This window comes from Bidens hawaiensis, unplaced genomic scaffold (genome assembly GCF_021521415.1).
Source record: "Bidens hawaiensis isolate Kalapana, Puna unplaced genomic scaffold, B.hawaiensis_p1.1 tig00053583_1, whole genome shotgun sequence".
Lineage (NCBI taxonomy): Eukaryota > Viridiplantae > Streptophyta > Magnoliopsida > Asterales > Asteraceae > Bidens > Bidens hawaiensis.
In genome coordinates, this window is record NW_027506266.1 from 97,884 (window position 1) to 114,259 (window position 16,376).

Here is a 16,376-nt window from a genome sequence, read left to right on the forward strand (position 1 = left end):
TATAATAGTAAATACCCGAAACCAATTATACCATATACCCATACCCGGTATGTTTAACTTTTTTTTAAAATGCATATTATAAAGTAAATAATTTGTAGTGGATTTATGATTTTTATAATATATTTTAATTATTTTTATAAGTTACAAAGCAAACATAACTTTTAAATGAATTTAAGTATGTATAAAAGATTACAAATTCAAAACCGGGTATTAATACCCGGACACATACATTAAAGACAAAGATATGTTATGTTCAACCAAAGGTAAGGTATACATGTTCTCATGGCCTCATCATTGTGCTCTACAAGTGATAGGGTAGGTTTGTTTGTTCTCGTAATTATTTAGTGTTCTGTAATCACATCTCCGATTAAATACTTGATAGACTTGAACATGTACGTGTAGAAACAAGAGAAGGCTTTAAACCATTTTTAATGTTATTCAGATTGTTTCAATATTATTTATGTTTAAGCTAAGCGTTTGATTCGTTCATTTTCAGATGTGTTTGAACCAACATACCACAAAAACCCAAATTAACCGGTGGACCAAGTGAATATAGATCAAACCAACCGCTTTGGTTCGACTGACTTATAAGTTTTCTATATTAGTCCATGCAAGTGTAAAACTAGTTCAAATAACGCAATTGAATAAACAAATAAAAGAGACAAATATATGTTTTACTGTCAAAATTTTATGGTTACAACAAAAGTATAGTTTTAAGAAGCTGCTGACACAACTTCTATTGCACTGCCTAAAGGCCAAGCAGCTTCAACTAGTGAATCTTGGTACTTAATTTTCTTCACTAGTGTTATCTCTTGCCACAAATCCAAACCTCCATGCCAAAAAAAAAAAACAAATTTTAATAACTTTATGTAATAAAAGTGTCATGTTACTAAATAATATATAACAAGTGTATAACTTAGGTACCAAAGCCATTAACGAGTAACATGAACTCGTAGACAAGATCCATGCATAAATAGGGAAGGTTAGACGAACCCACACGAGGATATCTGGATTTTGCATCATCAAGTTTGGTTGCACAAACACGCTCTGCAGCCTCTTTGAAATCTATCGGGTGAACTTTGGCAACAGGTTTACTTGCATCGATCAAACCCGCCTATATCAAAATTCGTTAATTAGATATTTCATTTCATTTTCAAACATTTTGTAATCAACGTCTATGCGAGTTGGAGGCATCCCATTAGCTCATGTCACTGTCATGTACTCATGTGTCTACTAACTTATATCCTATCAGTCATGCCGCACTCGCATATTAGGACAAACGGCATGACTGTATGGATTTAAGACATATAATAAAACTTTGATACCTGAGCAGCACTGTCATAGAAAAATGAAGCCACGAACATATCTTTTCGTTCACCACCACCGCCACCAAAAGTGCAATTCGCGTGTGAGCAATTTGATTCGTTAACTTTGAGAACCTTTAGTGCCTTTTCCATACACTTGTTCATGCTTGAACCCGATGAAAGAGACGAAACTTTGTAATCAATTCCTCCATACGAGTAAACGCCTAAGAGAGCACGTCTACAAGATAAATAACAATGCAACATTAGGCCTAAGGGCGCAATAACTTAAACATACCATTGTAACCCGACAAGACACATGGATTCTCAGAATCTTTAGACATCTCCAAAATCTTCGCTCGAGCTGCTAATAATCCGTAATTCAAGTAGCTGACAGATACACAATAACCGTAAAACTTAACAAAAATTCAGTAATTAATCTAAAAAGAACATAATGAGAGTTTACCTGTGAACATAAAGATAATATTTTGTTCCCAAAAGGGACATTTCCTTTAAAAATGTATCATCTCCATTTGATATATTTGGAGTCTTTGCGGCTTCAGATTATGTGCCTACATACAGAAACATAAATCAGATTATGTGTATTTGAAAAAACTTTAGGAGTGTATTTAAGTTTTAAAATCACTAACGCCGACTTTGACCGGTGTGGTTTTACGCATGTTTTGTGGGACAACTTTTTCTGCCTTTTCTAAAAGAGGTAGAAGAGTCTCTGCAGCAACTTTAGGGTCTTTTGCATTTGCACTCAAACCTGGTTTTAACTATAAAAAAACAAGTATCAGATAAAGTTGATCATAGGTGTCTCGGATTGTGTCTACAAGCTGGTTTTCTGATAATTGCATCTTCAAATCACAGATAAATGAGTTGTCAACAAGTTGTAAACATGTTACAACTTACACGGGTTGGATGGTTGTGATAAATGGGTTAAAAAGGTCAACCAGAACACAACCTGTTTTATCAAACGGGTTAAATATGACAACCAAAAACCTCGTTACAATCGCTTATTTACTAAGACACAAAATATGAGATTTTTCGTATCGAAACAATATTGACAAACCAACCGAAAAACAAAACTGAATAATCACCTACCTCATAGAAAACCTCAAGCTCATCACCAATATGCATCAAATCCAAATTCTGATCAAAACAAAACACATGAACTCGACTCCCCGAACTCCCCGCATCAAAAACCACCACATAGCTTTTCAACAAAGCGACCGGACTCCCAACATTCGGCAGAAACTTCCTATTCGAAACAAACACATCATTCGATGAAGTCCTCGCAGCCGGCATCAGGACCAGCACCAAACATATTATCAAAAGCGGCACCGAAATGACCAAAATAACCCCTTGGTAACGACGCAGTGTATCGGATACTGACTCATTATATTGCTGTTGTCGCCCGCGTCTCAGCATTCTGTCATGAGATGAGAATGTGTGTGATCCGACGAGATCGGTAGCTGACAGTGATCGGTACCGGATCTTTCCGGCGGGCGGCTTCAACGACTGCCGCGGTTTCTCCAGCTCGACCGTTGGATTTGAAACCGGGTTACGAATTAAATGAAATTTATGATTACACCATTGAGGATTAATTTACAGATTGTAATTGTGATATAAAATGAGGGTGAAATTGAATTTGATGGATTTATTTAATATAAAAAAATTTATGATCCGATTAATTGTTTTAACTTTTAAGTGCAGAGGTAGTGAATATTGAAGAAAGCATAACTGCCACCATGCCCAAGTCACGTGATGTTAACTGTCAAGGGCATTATCGTCTTTTAAACCAAAAATTCTATAAAAAGTGGCCCAGCTTGGTGTTAAACGGGTCACGAACCAGAAAATCGTGTCAAACAAGTGAACCGAAACACGACCCATTTGACCTGAATCATTTTGTATGTTCTATTGTTTACACGTACATTAATACTTTAAATTTATATTTTCTATGGTAAAATATAATTTTATACAAAACAAGTACATTTTAATTATAAAATCTTATGTCAATTCTTAAATTTGGTTAAATATTGGCATAAGATGATAAGATAAGTAGCCAAATCAATGTATTACATAAAATGCATCTTAAATAATCAAAATAATAAATAAATAGTTTAAACGGGTCAACCCGCCACCCGTTGGGTTCGACTGGAGCACGGCCCGTTAAGCTAAACGGGTTTGCGGGCTCAACCTGAAATTGATCTGAACCTACTTATACAAAACCCAAACCCACAAATTTTGTGTTAGGTTCGTGTTATGTTTTTGTGCTGTGTTAGAAATTTACATCCCTACTTACCCATAAGGTGATGATAATTGATAAAGTGTACATCTTAAAAATCTATACACGAGCGTCTATGTCATGTTATACCAGCCGTATCATATGGATCGTATGATATGACGAAAAATGGTCACACGAGTCGTATTGTCAGTGGTCAAATCAGTTATTTATGTGTCAAGGAAACACATCATACGTGTGTATGAATTGGCGAACAGGACACCATCTCATACAGCTCTTCATACGACCATATGGCCATGTTCCATCTGTCATATGACCCATATTACCGTGTTTTGCATGTTATACGGCTCGTATGAAACATCAATGGTGTGTAGATAGCTTATCAGTTGTATTTCTTTAGCCACCCCCCTGAATATTTGCGTATCTGGTTTTCACGTCACACAAATAATCACTCGCGTATTAGCTTTCATTCACATACCATGGAAAACGTATATTCAACTGAAAAAATTCAATACATACGCGACAAAGACTCACACGGTTCCTATTTTATTCGATTCTCTGGCCATTTAAAACACAAGTGCCTGCCAACGATATTTTTAACGTTTAATCACTACTTATCAACATTTCACCCAGAAAAGTAAAGCAAGACATGAAATATTTGAAAAGTACAATATATGATGTTAACAGTTAAAATTCTAATACCAAGCATTTATATGTCCAAATAGATGAACTGTTCATTATATTTATAATTCTCACTAAAAACAAATCTTAAATTCTTGAACAATAATCGGTTACCAAGAAGGTAGAATAATTGTCGGTCTGGTCTGGTTTTCAAGCCGTCTTCTTCTTCTTTAAAGGTCGGGGAAAGAACACTCGGAAAACCCAACCAGCAAATATCGCACCTATAAATGGACATATCCAGTAAACAAGAAACTGCTCCCATGTATTGTGTCGATTATTAACATACGCCCACCCAAACGCCTGCATAAAACAATAAAATATTTTTTTATTGAAATGATATAACATTTGTAATCATATTTGACACGTTAATAATTACTGTCATGTTTTAAAAACAATTAGTACTCACATTGGCAGGATTCATTGACGGGCCTGTATAACCCGAACCCAGGACAACCATGGTCACAATTGAAAATGAGAGCATCAGATTTTTCATTAATGGACTTTTAGGACCCTTGAGGATGATTAAGAGGACCAAAAACGACATCACGAAAGTCAACACTCCCTCAGCAATAGCGCCGGTATGCAAGTCAACTTTCAGATACGGTCCACCGAGCATGTGTTTGTGTTGTAATGGCATCAATTCGACGATTGCCAATGCACCACCAACTGCACCTAGTGCCTGTCAAGAACAAATGTACTTGATATTTTAGAAACTAATAATAAGTGTTTATGCGCTTTGCAAAAACTGAGAGTTTAAAACTAAACTATTTATCGGATATGAGCAATTTCTAAATATGGTACATGGCATGGACATGAGCGAGTTTAACACAACTAACGGATATAAATTTTTCTAGCGTGTGAAATCAGTTTCACTCTATACTCTCTAGTTGTACTTTATAGTGAAATCCAATTCAAACATTTAGATATAAGCGGTGGTTGGCTCGTTAAAATTTACTGGAATTTAATGGAATTGGAATATGAACTTTATTCGCTACTCGGTTTACTTTTAACATATTTGGTTGGACAATGAATTGGAATCTGAACTCTATCACAAATTTCTATTCCAAATAGGTTTCCTTCATATTCCAATTCCTTTTAACAGACACAAATTCTTTGTGAACCAAATGCCTCTAAATTTCCTATATATTAATTGAAAGTCCTGAGTTAGTTTAATGATCTAGGGGCGTAAACTAGACGGGCTTGACTCGTGAGTAGTTTTTTCAAGATGGAACTCGAGCTCGGCTCATTTCAAGCTCTATTTCTAAACCTCGAGCTTGGCTAGTGAGTAATTTTTCAAGCTCAGCCCGTTCATTATTTATTAATTAATTATTTTTTTAATATTTATATTAATTTTTTGTATATATTTTAATTACTATTTTTTGTATATAAAAAAATACATATTATTTAATTATTTATATCATAATTTTAAATATAATAACAATTATTTTACAAAATATATATTTAACATATTAGATAAAAGTTAGGCAAATAACAGGCTTGCGAGCCGACTCGAGCACGACAAGTGAAGCTCGGGCTCGTTGAATAAGCAAGCTGTAATTGATATAAAAACAAAGCCAAAAACTGTTTTTTGTATTAAAGGACTCAAACCACCACACTATTACAAGACACTCTAGCCAGCTACTTATACTAAAACTAAGCATTTGAAATCTGCAAAAACCTGCCTTTGCAACTTGCACAAGTTGCTGTTTTTCCTAGAGATGCTAACTTATTATTTCATCTTATCTAGTATAACAACTTGACATACAAGTTGTTTACATTAGCTATAACACAATTACCCAAGGTTAAAAGCTTTAACAGCAGTAAATACCTAGGGTTGCATCTGACTCGTTTCACAACCCGTGAACTTAACGATTATGTTAAAAGGGGGTGTTTGGGATTGATTCCTTTTGTAACTACAAAAAACAAAAAGTTAATAATTCACAATATCCTAACTTACCAAACAACTTATGACCTACTTATTACCTTTTTTGAAAAGTTAATAAGTTAAAAAGGAGCCCAAACAAGGAATCCCAAACACATGCTTATTTTTAAGCTCAAATTCGTTTAAACTCGGCTCGATTCGAGCTTTTAATGAGCCGACCTCGAGTAGCTAACGAGTGACTCGGACTAGTGGAATGGATCAAGTCATCATATCAATTATAAGTCACACTAAACACTAAGCAATTCAAAATCCCAAGTGATTCCATGTTTCATTCACAATAATTTATGTATTTAACTTAATACATATTATTAACTTATTTTTTATCACAACTTTATATATAATATTAATAATTATTCTTATAAAACATATATTTAATACATTAAATAAGAATTAGACAAATAACAAACTCGTATTAACTCGACAAGTGAAGCTCGGGCTAGCCCACAGTCTCATTGATTAAATAAGCTGGAGCTGGATTCGAGTTTTTAGCTAGCTGATCTCGAGTAACTCACGAGCTTCTCGACTAATGGAATGGATCAAATCATTATATCCATTGGGGGTTTCAAATTAATAATAATAATAATAATAATAATTTGATGAATTACCTGAGCCGGAAACCGTACGGCGGCGGAAACAAGTGTATCCCTACCAAGACCAGCAGCATAAAAGGCGGCGGTACCAGTGGGATTAAAACTGGCCCCACCAAGTGCATCACCAATAACACCAAACACAAACAGCAGGATGAATATCAGAGCGACGGTGATGAGCAGCGTAGCCATGCCCTGAAGGCCGACGGCGGTGGCTATGACGGAAGTGGCGGCGCCGAGAGTGGATGCGCAGAATACCCACATGAAAGTCAACACCCCATCGCCGATCGCCGCCTTTATTGCACCCATGTTGGAACAAACTGACGACGGAACAAGATTCAGAGATGGGGCAGTAGTAGTAGTGAGTGTGATTGATATTATTATATTATAGCCTATAGCGTTAGGTGTGGTATATGTATGTATGTATATTCACCAATTATGTTAAAAGACGTGTGCGTTTTGGTTTCTTGTTTAGAAAAAGCTATTGTGTTTCCGTCCCACGTTGCGGAAGGAAATCGCTGACGGGTTGAGTTTTTAAATGTCTATCATTTCAATACAAAACAAAATGTTTATTAAGAAAACTTGGTTGGTATCGATTCGGCTCATCAAGGTATCGTCGTGGTACTACACTCACTATATTGTTTAAAATAAAAAAATAATTGATTCTATTGCAAATACGATCTAGTTTTTAACGAAACTTATATACTTTATTGTGAATACGCATTCGTTTTAATTGCGCTAAATAGATGAAATAAATATGTCGTAACAGAATACTAAAAAATCTAAAATACTTCGTATGGTGGTCATTAAAAAAGAATAGTAACTTAAATATACGTATATAATAACAAATTAGGGAACATATTATAACCATGAATAGGGGTGTTCATGGTCCGGTCTTCGCGGTTTTTAGGCAAACCGTAAACCAAATCGTTAGTAACGGTTTTTGATTTTCGTAAACCAAAACCGAACCGTTGAACTCTTAAACCGAACCGTTTATAACGGTTTGGTTTCGCGGTTTGGGCTTGTTCGGTTTTATACAACTCATAATAATTTATATAATATAACAAACAACTTATTTTTACTTTTTTAAATCTCATTTAAGAAAATAAAAGGCCAATTAAAGTTTCTTGCATTTTTAATTTGGGCTTAGCCCACTTTTTTTGTTTACTATCAATATTTTGATACATATTTAGTATTGTTCATGTATATATGCATATATATAATACAAAATACTATATATGTCTAGTTATAAATTTATATACACATATATATGTTATGAAATATTAAAAAATACATATAAATAAATCATGCGGTCCGGTCCGGTTTTATGCGGTTTGGTACCGGTTCAAACCGTAAACCAAACCGTTCACTATGGTTTGAAATTTTCAAACCAATCGACCGAGAGCTAAGAAAAAAAACAATCACGAAACCAAACCGATGGCCGGTTTGGGCGGTTTCGCGGTTTCGAACCGAACCATGAACACCCCTAACCATGAATACTTTAGGGGGGGGGGGGGTAAAATTAAACAAAGTTTAGCAGAGAGAATATTTGGGATCAAACTAAAACAGTTTAGAACTTTAAAGGGACTGATTTAAAATAACTTTAAAGTTGAAGGACTATAAATTACAAAAAAAATGAGCCTTATTGTAGCAGTTGATGCTTGCTTTAATATATAGTATAGTATAATGTTTAGATAATAATGAATGGATAGAAATGGTATTCATAGGGGACGTGTTTGATTTCTATCTCCATCATTTATTTTCCATAACACCTGATGATGAAAAATTAGGCGAGTAAGTAATGTTCACTAGTTGGATTATTGAACGAATTTTATCTCAACGCACTATCGTGTCTTTGGGCGAGTGTTCACCGGTGTTGGCTTTATGTGAAGGTTTTCACCGGATTAGAATGCAAGTGTACCTTGATATGGTGAATTTCTATAGTAGTTCATTTAGAGGATTCGTTGGCCGTTCAATAAAAAATAGCAATAATAAATGGGTGTGAACTAGTGGATTGAGGCGAACACAACATGTTTAGTTAAATATGCTTATGGTTAGACCTAAAACTGGCTTGAATGTCTTTAAGATGAACTCAAATGCGTGAACTTTATGTTAAAGTATATGTCATGTGTTCATGTCATGTAAAAAAGACAAGTGGATAAAGATATAATCATATTTAGTTATAATAGCCTCTGTAGTTTATGAAATGAAGTCACTAAAATAATAAGGTTTGGAACTTTGGATTGAATGCTACAACATGCTTATTAAATTGGCTAACTCGTTTCATAAATGAATTGACTTAAACATGACAAGTTAATATATGAGTTGACCTGTTAATCCATTTAAGTTTAGGGTGCTGCTAAATGTACCCTCATCTCATCCATTTTTACTAAACATACCCCCTCCTTCAAGTTTTACATTAATACAATTTAGGCATTTTATTGTTTCTTTTGTCATTTTGTTATCTTTTATTATCATTATTATTTTTATAAAAGAATTTTTTTTCTATTATTATTTAACAATGTTTTTTCTATTTACCCCTTTAGGTATATTTACAAGCCTTTAATAAAAATATATTTTTTCTTATTTAGAAAATTTTTTTTCTTATATGAAATACTTTGTTTTTCTTGTTTTAAAAAAAAGTTTTTTTTTCTATACTTGTTTTAATCTTTTTGGAGAGCTTTTTTCTTTTTAAATTAAGAGATAGTTTACATTTTTTTATAAAAATAATATTATTTTCTATAAATAAAAATGTTAAATAACATAAAACTTGATAAAAAAAATTGACTCTTTTCTCAGGTAACATTAATCTCATGTATCCACATCTAACAAATAAAATCAAATTGTTTTGAATACATTTTATAAAAAATAAAAAAAATAAAAAACTAGCTAGAGAAAACATACAATACTTTTTAATACATGTAAAAAAATAAACAAACTTTTGATAAGATCTTAAAGAAATAAAATAATAAAATAAATAACAAAAATATATAAAAACTGTAAAACAAAATTAAAAATTTAATAGTTTTTTGTTTAATATCTTGAGAGAATTATAAAATAAGAGGGACCAACATGCCAATTACAATTGTTAAGGGAAAAGAAAGTTCAGGGGGATGTATGGATAGCAAGGGAGGGGGGTACGTTTAGTATGATCCTTAAGTTTAATATCTTTTAAAGCTCTTAGATTTTTAAGAATACTAACATTTAAAGCTTGGTAATATGATTTTTTGTTTTTCTCTAAGTTAATTTATTCTCTTCAACTATTGACCAAGAATTAGGATTAAGAATGTAATACATAAGGGTCAACTAGTGTGATTAATTTTTCTCTTAAACTATTTAGCTAATATACATTCAATTTAGAATTTACACATTAATAAATTAGGATCAAGAAGGTAATATATATAGTGGGGTGTTGGTTCGTGCAGGGCATAATGCATATTTTAAGTTATATGTATCCAACTCTTTATTTAGAACTATTTTACCTTAAAGGTACTTTTTTTAAATGATCAAAATACTCATATAAATGGATATGAACCAAATATTTTAAAGTGATAGGAGGGGCATCTCGTCTATTAAATAGGTGGATTCGCCAGTGCATTTCAACAACTATATATTACTTGTCTTCTCAAATCACATCTTTAATGTTCAACTCTCTTACAGTTAATAATTTAATTTATAGTTAAAAACTATTGATAATGAAATAATAATTAAAATTTTAAAAAGACTTCCAACAAAAAAAATGTCAATCCAAAGTTATTAGATGCTTAAATTGTTTACAACTTTATAAACGACCAAACAAACATAAAATCAGTTGAACTTGTCACTGTAAACAGAATAAACACTAAGGTTGTGTTTGTTTTTGCTTATAAAGTCTTCAAGGAGCATACGTCTGCATGCGCACAGACATAAGCTCTTGAAGATTGTTTGTTTTTAATTAAAAAAATATCTGAAAACTGCTTTTATGGTCTTAAAAAACAAGCTTTTTTCACCATCTTCACACATCTTCACACTTCTTAACATCATACCAAGTACCAACACTCATTGTCCAACATCACCACCACCCACCGTCCGCCACCACCACCACCATCCACCGTCCGCCGCCACCACCACCCACCGCCAACGTCCGCCGCCGCCACCACCCACCGCCACCGTCCGCCGCCACCACCACCCACCGTCTGCCGCCACCACCACCACCCAACACCACTGTCAACCACTCACAACCACTACCGTTAACCACCCACCACCACAACCGTCCATCACCACCACCACCCCCGTCGGCCACAACCACCGTCTACAACCACCACCATGCACCACCACCACCCACCGTCCGTTGCCGCCACCAACCGCCACCACCACCACCCGCCACCGCCACCACCCACCGTCCGCCGCCACCACCATCCACCACCACCACCCACCGTCCGCCGCCACCACCACCCATTGTCAGCCACCACACGTTCCACCACCCACCACCACAACCTTCCATCACCACCACCCATCGTTCACCGCCTACCACAATTGTCTACCACCACCCACTTCCATAGTTCGTACACCACTACCAATTATTTTAGCAGTCTACAAACGTTAAATAACTTTTATCTACTGTAATATATATGATATCTAACTACTTTTCAGCTTATGCAGACGATATCTAGTTTATAAAACAAACAGTATTGTATTTTCAGATTGCAGACCTTCAGAGCACATCTTCAATTGTAGACATTAAATCAGATGAAATCAGATTGCAGACATTTTTTGTCTTAAAAGACAAACAACACCTAAATTACAATCCAATCCATAATTACCCATGTTACATATCAAATCCATACAAACGCCCGACCAACTACAACTTTCAAGCTCAATAGCAAAACATAAAACAAGACAATTTAGCTGTAGAAAAAATAATCACACAATTTTGATTAGTTCCTCCGGAGAGCGGCGGCAGATAGCACCACCAAAGCCACCAAAATCAGCACAGCAAGGAAGGAACCCACCACTGCACCGCTAACACGTGGGCAGAAATCATTGAACTGCTGGCAAAGCGCCGGCCAATTGGTTTTTGTGTTTCCATTGTGTGCCAAGTATACAATGGCAGCCGCCGCAGATGCAGCCGCCATGGTTAAAGCCAACGCTAGCTGAAAAACCAAAACGTTACAATTAAAAACATGTGACAAAATAGCAAGAATATACGTTCACAACAAAATAATTATTATTATCATTATATAATAATAATAACAAATACCGTGTCGAAAATAAGGAGCAACATCCTAGCTCCAATTATATGTGGGCGAACTATGCAAACTATCGAGAAAGGCAAAGAGAGCACGAGATATGCACAAGTTATCGCGTTTCCTGCTAAGAAAAACCTACATAAAATCGATCGATTGAACATTCAATGATTAGTTATTCATATACTAAGAATATATTTTTTAACTAGTTTGAGGCCCGTGTATTACACGGGTAATTGTTGAAAATTTTAAATTTTGACCATTAAATGAAATACATTCAAGAAATTGATTATATATTGTTAATACAATTACAATTAAATTAAATAAATTATATAACTAAGATTACACAAATATGTTACAAATATGTAAAAACTTCCTTTTACACTACAGTTGTGATTATATTAGGTGGTATACATTGTTTATCAAAAATCAAAATCTTTAGTCCATGTCTGCTTCTAACTATTAATAAAGTAACATATAAGCATGCTTATAACTCTTGATATAACCATATATAGTTGCACGGGTGACAAAAAAAGGTTCTCCAAGTACATACCAACTCTAAATAAATGATAATATATATCTATGATACTAATAAAAAAAATATTCATACACATAAAATATCATAACTTATAATCAATTAATATGATGTTATTTGAGAATATCTGCTCATGTTTATAAAAAAAACATGATTATCTCAAAAACCAGATACCTGAAATTTGATGATATAATCATCCTTAGAATCTTTACAATTTGAAATTAACTGATCATGATAAATTTGTTGTCATTAATATTCTGTTTATGACAAATTTTTAATTAACTTTATATTTTACAATTAAAAATTGTATAATCAAGCAAAATAAAAACCGAAAATTTAAATATAACAAAAAGATATGTTTGTTTCATGTGAATGTAATTGCCAGAAAAATGAAAAATACACACTAACATTAAAACCATGTTCAAATAATAGTGATTATTCTGAGTTAGAAAAATATTAGAAGATTTAAAGTTGCATAAAGTGAATGTAGTGATTCTTATATATAATCGTTGAAAGTAGGGCTGTCACGTTTACCCCTAACATGAAACCCAAACCAAGAAAACCCGTACCTGAACCCAAACTAACCCGACCCGAGAAATTCGAACCCAAGAAAATACTAACCAGAACCTGAACCGAAGTAATTTGGGTTGGTTCTTGGGTCGGAATTCTAGGTTTCGGGTAAACCTGAAAACTTTTAGTTTTAAAATCATATGTATTTTTAGGTATTAAAGACGAAGCCTTAGCCGCTGACGTTATCAGGATTTAGTCCAAGTTGATTGTTCTCATTCCACATATTATGAATCGAATGTTTATTGTTTATTATTTTGAATATAAACCATAATAAACATTAATTGTATCTTTTCAATCCATATTGAGAATACTTATTATATGTAGTAATGAATTTAGTTGGAATAAACCTATAATTTTAATGTCATATATTGAAATGACTTAAAATATAAGGCCCGTATATGAAAATTGGTTAAAAAAAGATAAGGAGGGCTATGGTTTTGACAAGTGACAAAAATGATAGGCTTTTATTAGAAGAGATAGATTACATTTAGTTTTATAGTTGTTGTAACCAACTTTACAAAAAAAGCCAAGGTGGAAAATATTTTCATTTTCATTTCCAAATGGTCAAAATGAAAAAAGAAAACCTATATTTACGCTAAAAAAACACAAACTATTTTATTGACCCGGCTCAATCTGACAAAAAAAAAAAGGTTCACTTACGTGAATGTTGGGAAATCATCATAACTAGCTTGGAACTGGAAAAACTGAGTGAAAAACGGGAGGTTTTGGCTAGTGGTACCCATAACCGCAGCCGCAGCAAGAGTAGTAGCAATCGCACATATCCGAAGAATAAAATCAATAATACCAACACCTCTTTTCCACCCCGCAGCTGGTGGCACTGGACCGCCGAGTCTTATAGTACTTGTGGCTGCCGGTGGTGGAGCCTTTACTGACTTGGAGGATTTAACCTCCCTCACGGGGATTGCGATATCACCGCTTTCTTTTCCTGAACGACTCAAATCCATTGAAGAAATTTAACTAAAGGATATATGTAAAGTGAGAAATGTGGTTAAATATGTGTATCAAATGGTTTCGATGAATATAAGCATAGGATGGTGTGTTATATATATGTGTGTCGTGGGTTTGTTTTAGTTGACATAAGAGTTTATACTAATTAAGATAATGAGTAAGTGAAGTACTTTAAGGTTGAAGATTAGAGAATATGAGGGAGTTGTTGTCGCTAACTGGTTCCACTTCAACCACAACAAAAGGTGGTTATGATAGAAAGTGTACATATAAAAGAAAGAATCTTAAACCACTTTGTGATAGTTAATTTATACTTTTATTGATGAATTAGTTTTGACGAGTGTGTTAACATATTAACTATTAACTAATTTATAACATAGTCTTGAATGTTTTAAAAACCGGTATTTTACTTATACTGGATTGAGCTAAAAATGGTATAACCGGTTGAACCGGGTTATATCGTGTGGTTCAACCGGTTGATTAGTTTACCTTATAATTTTCTATAAATATAACTGAAATCCAAAAATAAACCAAAACTAAATGATTCTTATAACAAAAAATAATCCAAAAATTAATCCATATTTAAAAATACTGCAAAAACACTCAATTTTAAACAAATAGTCTTAAAGTTTACAAGTTTCAATGTTAATTGTTGGGTTAAAAGTAAATTTAGAAAAATATGGGCCGCAAATATCAAACATTTCTCGGGCTTAAAATCGGTTTGCCGGTAAAAACCGGTATTTTAGACAAAAACCGTCGGTACGATGTTCTAACAAACTAGTCAAAAATATCGCACTCAAAATACCGGCATGCTGTGAAAAATCCTGTTTAACCGATTCAACCGGCCGGTTTGAACCGGTTTTTAAAACACTGGTCTTGTGTAAAAACTATATGTTGATTCATTATTACTAACTAGTATAAAGCAAATCTTTGCCGCCACAAAGTAAAATTAGTACGTTTTTGTATTTCAGCATATAGTTTTGAGCATTATGAATAGCTTTAATGGTGGCCTAATGGCTATTATAATATCTGTGAACTCCTTTATTGGTATTCCATTTGGGTTCGAGTCTCTAAGACTACATAAGGTAGTTTTTGTTTTTAATGTTCATTTTTTTGTTGGGCTCATGGCTGTGTGTTGTCGTGTTTTTTATAGTTCCGGTATCATAACGAAAACCTACCGAAACGTAATTTTGAATTTTTAGTTCGGTACAATAACAAACGTGACGGAAACCAGTCGAATTTTCGTAGACTCAACGCCCGGGATTGACAATAGTCGGGTTTTACCAACGCTGAACTTTTACCAACCGACACCACCCCATTGGTCTTTTTTTTGTTTTGTTTTTGGTTTTAGTCCCGGTTGTGCACATAACCGAAGCCGACCGAATTCACCTCGATTTACCACCTCAACGCTTGGAAGCGACAACACCTGGATTTTACCACCACCCGGTTTTACCGACTTGCTCGGCGCAACGCGCCGGGTAAACCTCTAGTTGGAAATAATATGAGAAGAGAAAGACTCAAATTAAAAAATGTGCTTGGTTGTGAAAATTTTTTAAACAATCAACACTTGTTAAAAATAATTAGAATTTAAAGGAATTGAAACTTAAACAAATAAGAATGTATCAAAGATTTTTGAATTTTAAATGAAGTTGGTATACAAAAAGAAATAGGCAACTTCATAGAATAGTAACTAAGTTTTCAAAAATGTTTCAATTATATCACTCAATTTTGAAAAGTGTTACAATTAAGTCACTTAATTTTCATATTTTTATTAAATTAAAGGTTTTAACATGTTTTTTTAGCGTTTTTATTTTTTGTTTCACATAGGAAATCTTTTTATCCTTTTTTTATGTTGACGTTGAGTAGCGACGTAAATTTTATTTTTTATTTTTGAATTTTAAAATAATTAACGTTTTTTAGTTTTTTTTAAATATAACTACATATATTGCAAATTCCGACCCCCACATTTTATCCTCCATTTCTTTCTTGACACACTCAAAAATCGGTGAGACTCGATTTGAAGATTTAATGATCTAATATGAGAAAAATATGCATGAGTGACCTAATTGAAACAATTTTGAAAGTCGGTTACTATTTTATGAGATATTCCCCAAAAAGAAATTGGAATATGTCACTACAAAAAACACCATCTACGGGTTGTAACACCACAACCACCTACGGTTACTATGGACAACGAATATTTCCAATGCTTGTTTTCCATCGATAATGATTCAGCTTTTTTTAGCAAGAAGGGTTGGAAGATTTAGCGATGGTGTGGTCGGAGATTTCATTTGCTTTGTTTGATTTTGTTCACGTTTTGA

The 16,376-nt window shown here is 33.7% G+C and overlaps 3 protein-coding genes across 3 annotated transcripts; all 3 read right to left on the reverse strand.

Moving 5' to 3' along the window:
* Positions 1-704: 704 nt before the first annotated feature.
* On the reverse strand, positions 705-3,233 carry LOC143617281 (apyrase 2-like). The gene is made up of 7 exons (XM_077089893.1): positions 2,409-3,233; positions 1,937-2,080; positions 1,768-1,865; positions 1,600-1,691; positions 1,326-1,528; positions 925-1,114; positions 705-829 (listed from the first exon to the last, which is right to left on the reverse strand). The coding sequence occupies exons 1-7, from the start codon at positions 2,733-2,735 to the stop codon at positions 714-716; spliced, it is 1,170 nt and encodes a 389-aa protein (XP_076946008.1). The 5' UTR covers positions 2,736-3,233; the 3' UTR covers positions 705-713.
* Positions 3,234-4,140: 907 nt separating this feature from the next.
* Positions 4,141-7,110, reverse strand: LOC143617283 (aquaporin SIP1-2-like). The gene is made up of 3 exons (XM_077089894.1): positions 6,778-7,110; positions 4,637-4,909; positions 4,141-4,530 (listed from the first exon to the last, which is right to left on the reverse strand). The coding sequence occupies exons 1-3, from the start codon at positions 7,066-7,068 to the stop codon at positions 4,381-4,383; spliced, it is 714 nt and encodes a 237-aa protein (XP_076946009.1). The 5' UTR covers positions 7,069-7,110; the 3' UTR covers positions 4,141-4,380.
* Positions 7,111-11,606: 4,496 nt separating this feature from the next.
* Positions 11,607-14,065, reverse strand: LOC143617284 (casparian strip membrane protein 1-like). Its single transcript, XM_077089895.1, has 3 exons — positions 13,750-14,065; positions 11,999-12,122; positions 11,607-11,891 (listed from the first exon to the last, which is right to left on the reverse strand). The coding sequence occupies exons 1-3, from the start codon at positions 14,052-14,054 to the stop codon at positions 11,676-11,678; spliced, it is 645 nt and encodes a 214-aa protein (XP_076946010.1). The 5' UTR covers positions 14,055-14,065; the 3' UTR covers positions 11,607-11,675.
* Positions 14,066-16,376: the final 2,311 nt, after the last annotated feature.

Coding starts and splice junctions, on each gene's coding strand:
- LOC143617281 (XM_077089893.1), bottom strand. CDS start 2,735: ATGCTGAGACGCGGGCGACAACAGCAATATAATGAGTCAGTATCCGAT. Junction 1,866..1,936: donor TCGGCGTTAGTGATTTTAAA/ACTTAAATACAC, acceptor GTAGGCACATAA/TCTGAAGCCGCAAAGACTCC. Junction 830..924: donor GTTACTCGTTAATGGCTTTG/GTACCTAAGTTA, acceptor TTTGGCATGGAG/GTTTGGATTTGTGGCAAGAG.
- LOC143617283 (XM_077089894.1), bottom strand. CDS start 7,068: ATGGGTGCAATAAAGGCGGCGATCGGCGATGGGGTGTTGACTTTCATG. Junction 4,910..6,777: donor CCGTACGGTTTCCGGCTCAG/GTAATTCATCAA, acceptor TGTTCTTGACAG/GCACTAGGTGCAGTTGGTGG. Junction 4,531..4,636: donor CGTCAATGAATCCTGCCAAT/GTGAGTACTAAT, acceptor TGTTTTATGCAG/GCGTTTGGGTGGGCGTATGT.
- LOC143617284 (XM_077089895.1), bottom strand. CDS start 14,054: ATGGATTTGAGTCGTTCAGGAAAAGAAAGCGGTGATATCGCAATCCCC. Junction 12,123..13,749: donor GATGATTTCCCAACATTCAC/GTAAGTGAACCT, acceptor GATTTTATGTAG/GTTTTTCTTAGCAGGAAACG. Junction 11,892..11,998: donor TGCTCCTTATTTTCGACACG/GTATTTGTTATT, acceptor TTGGTTTTTCAG/CTAGCGTTGGCTTTAACCAT.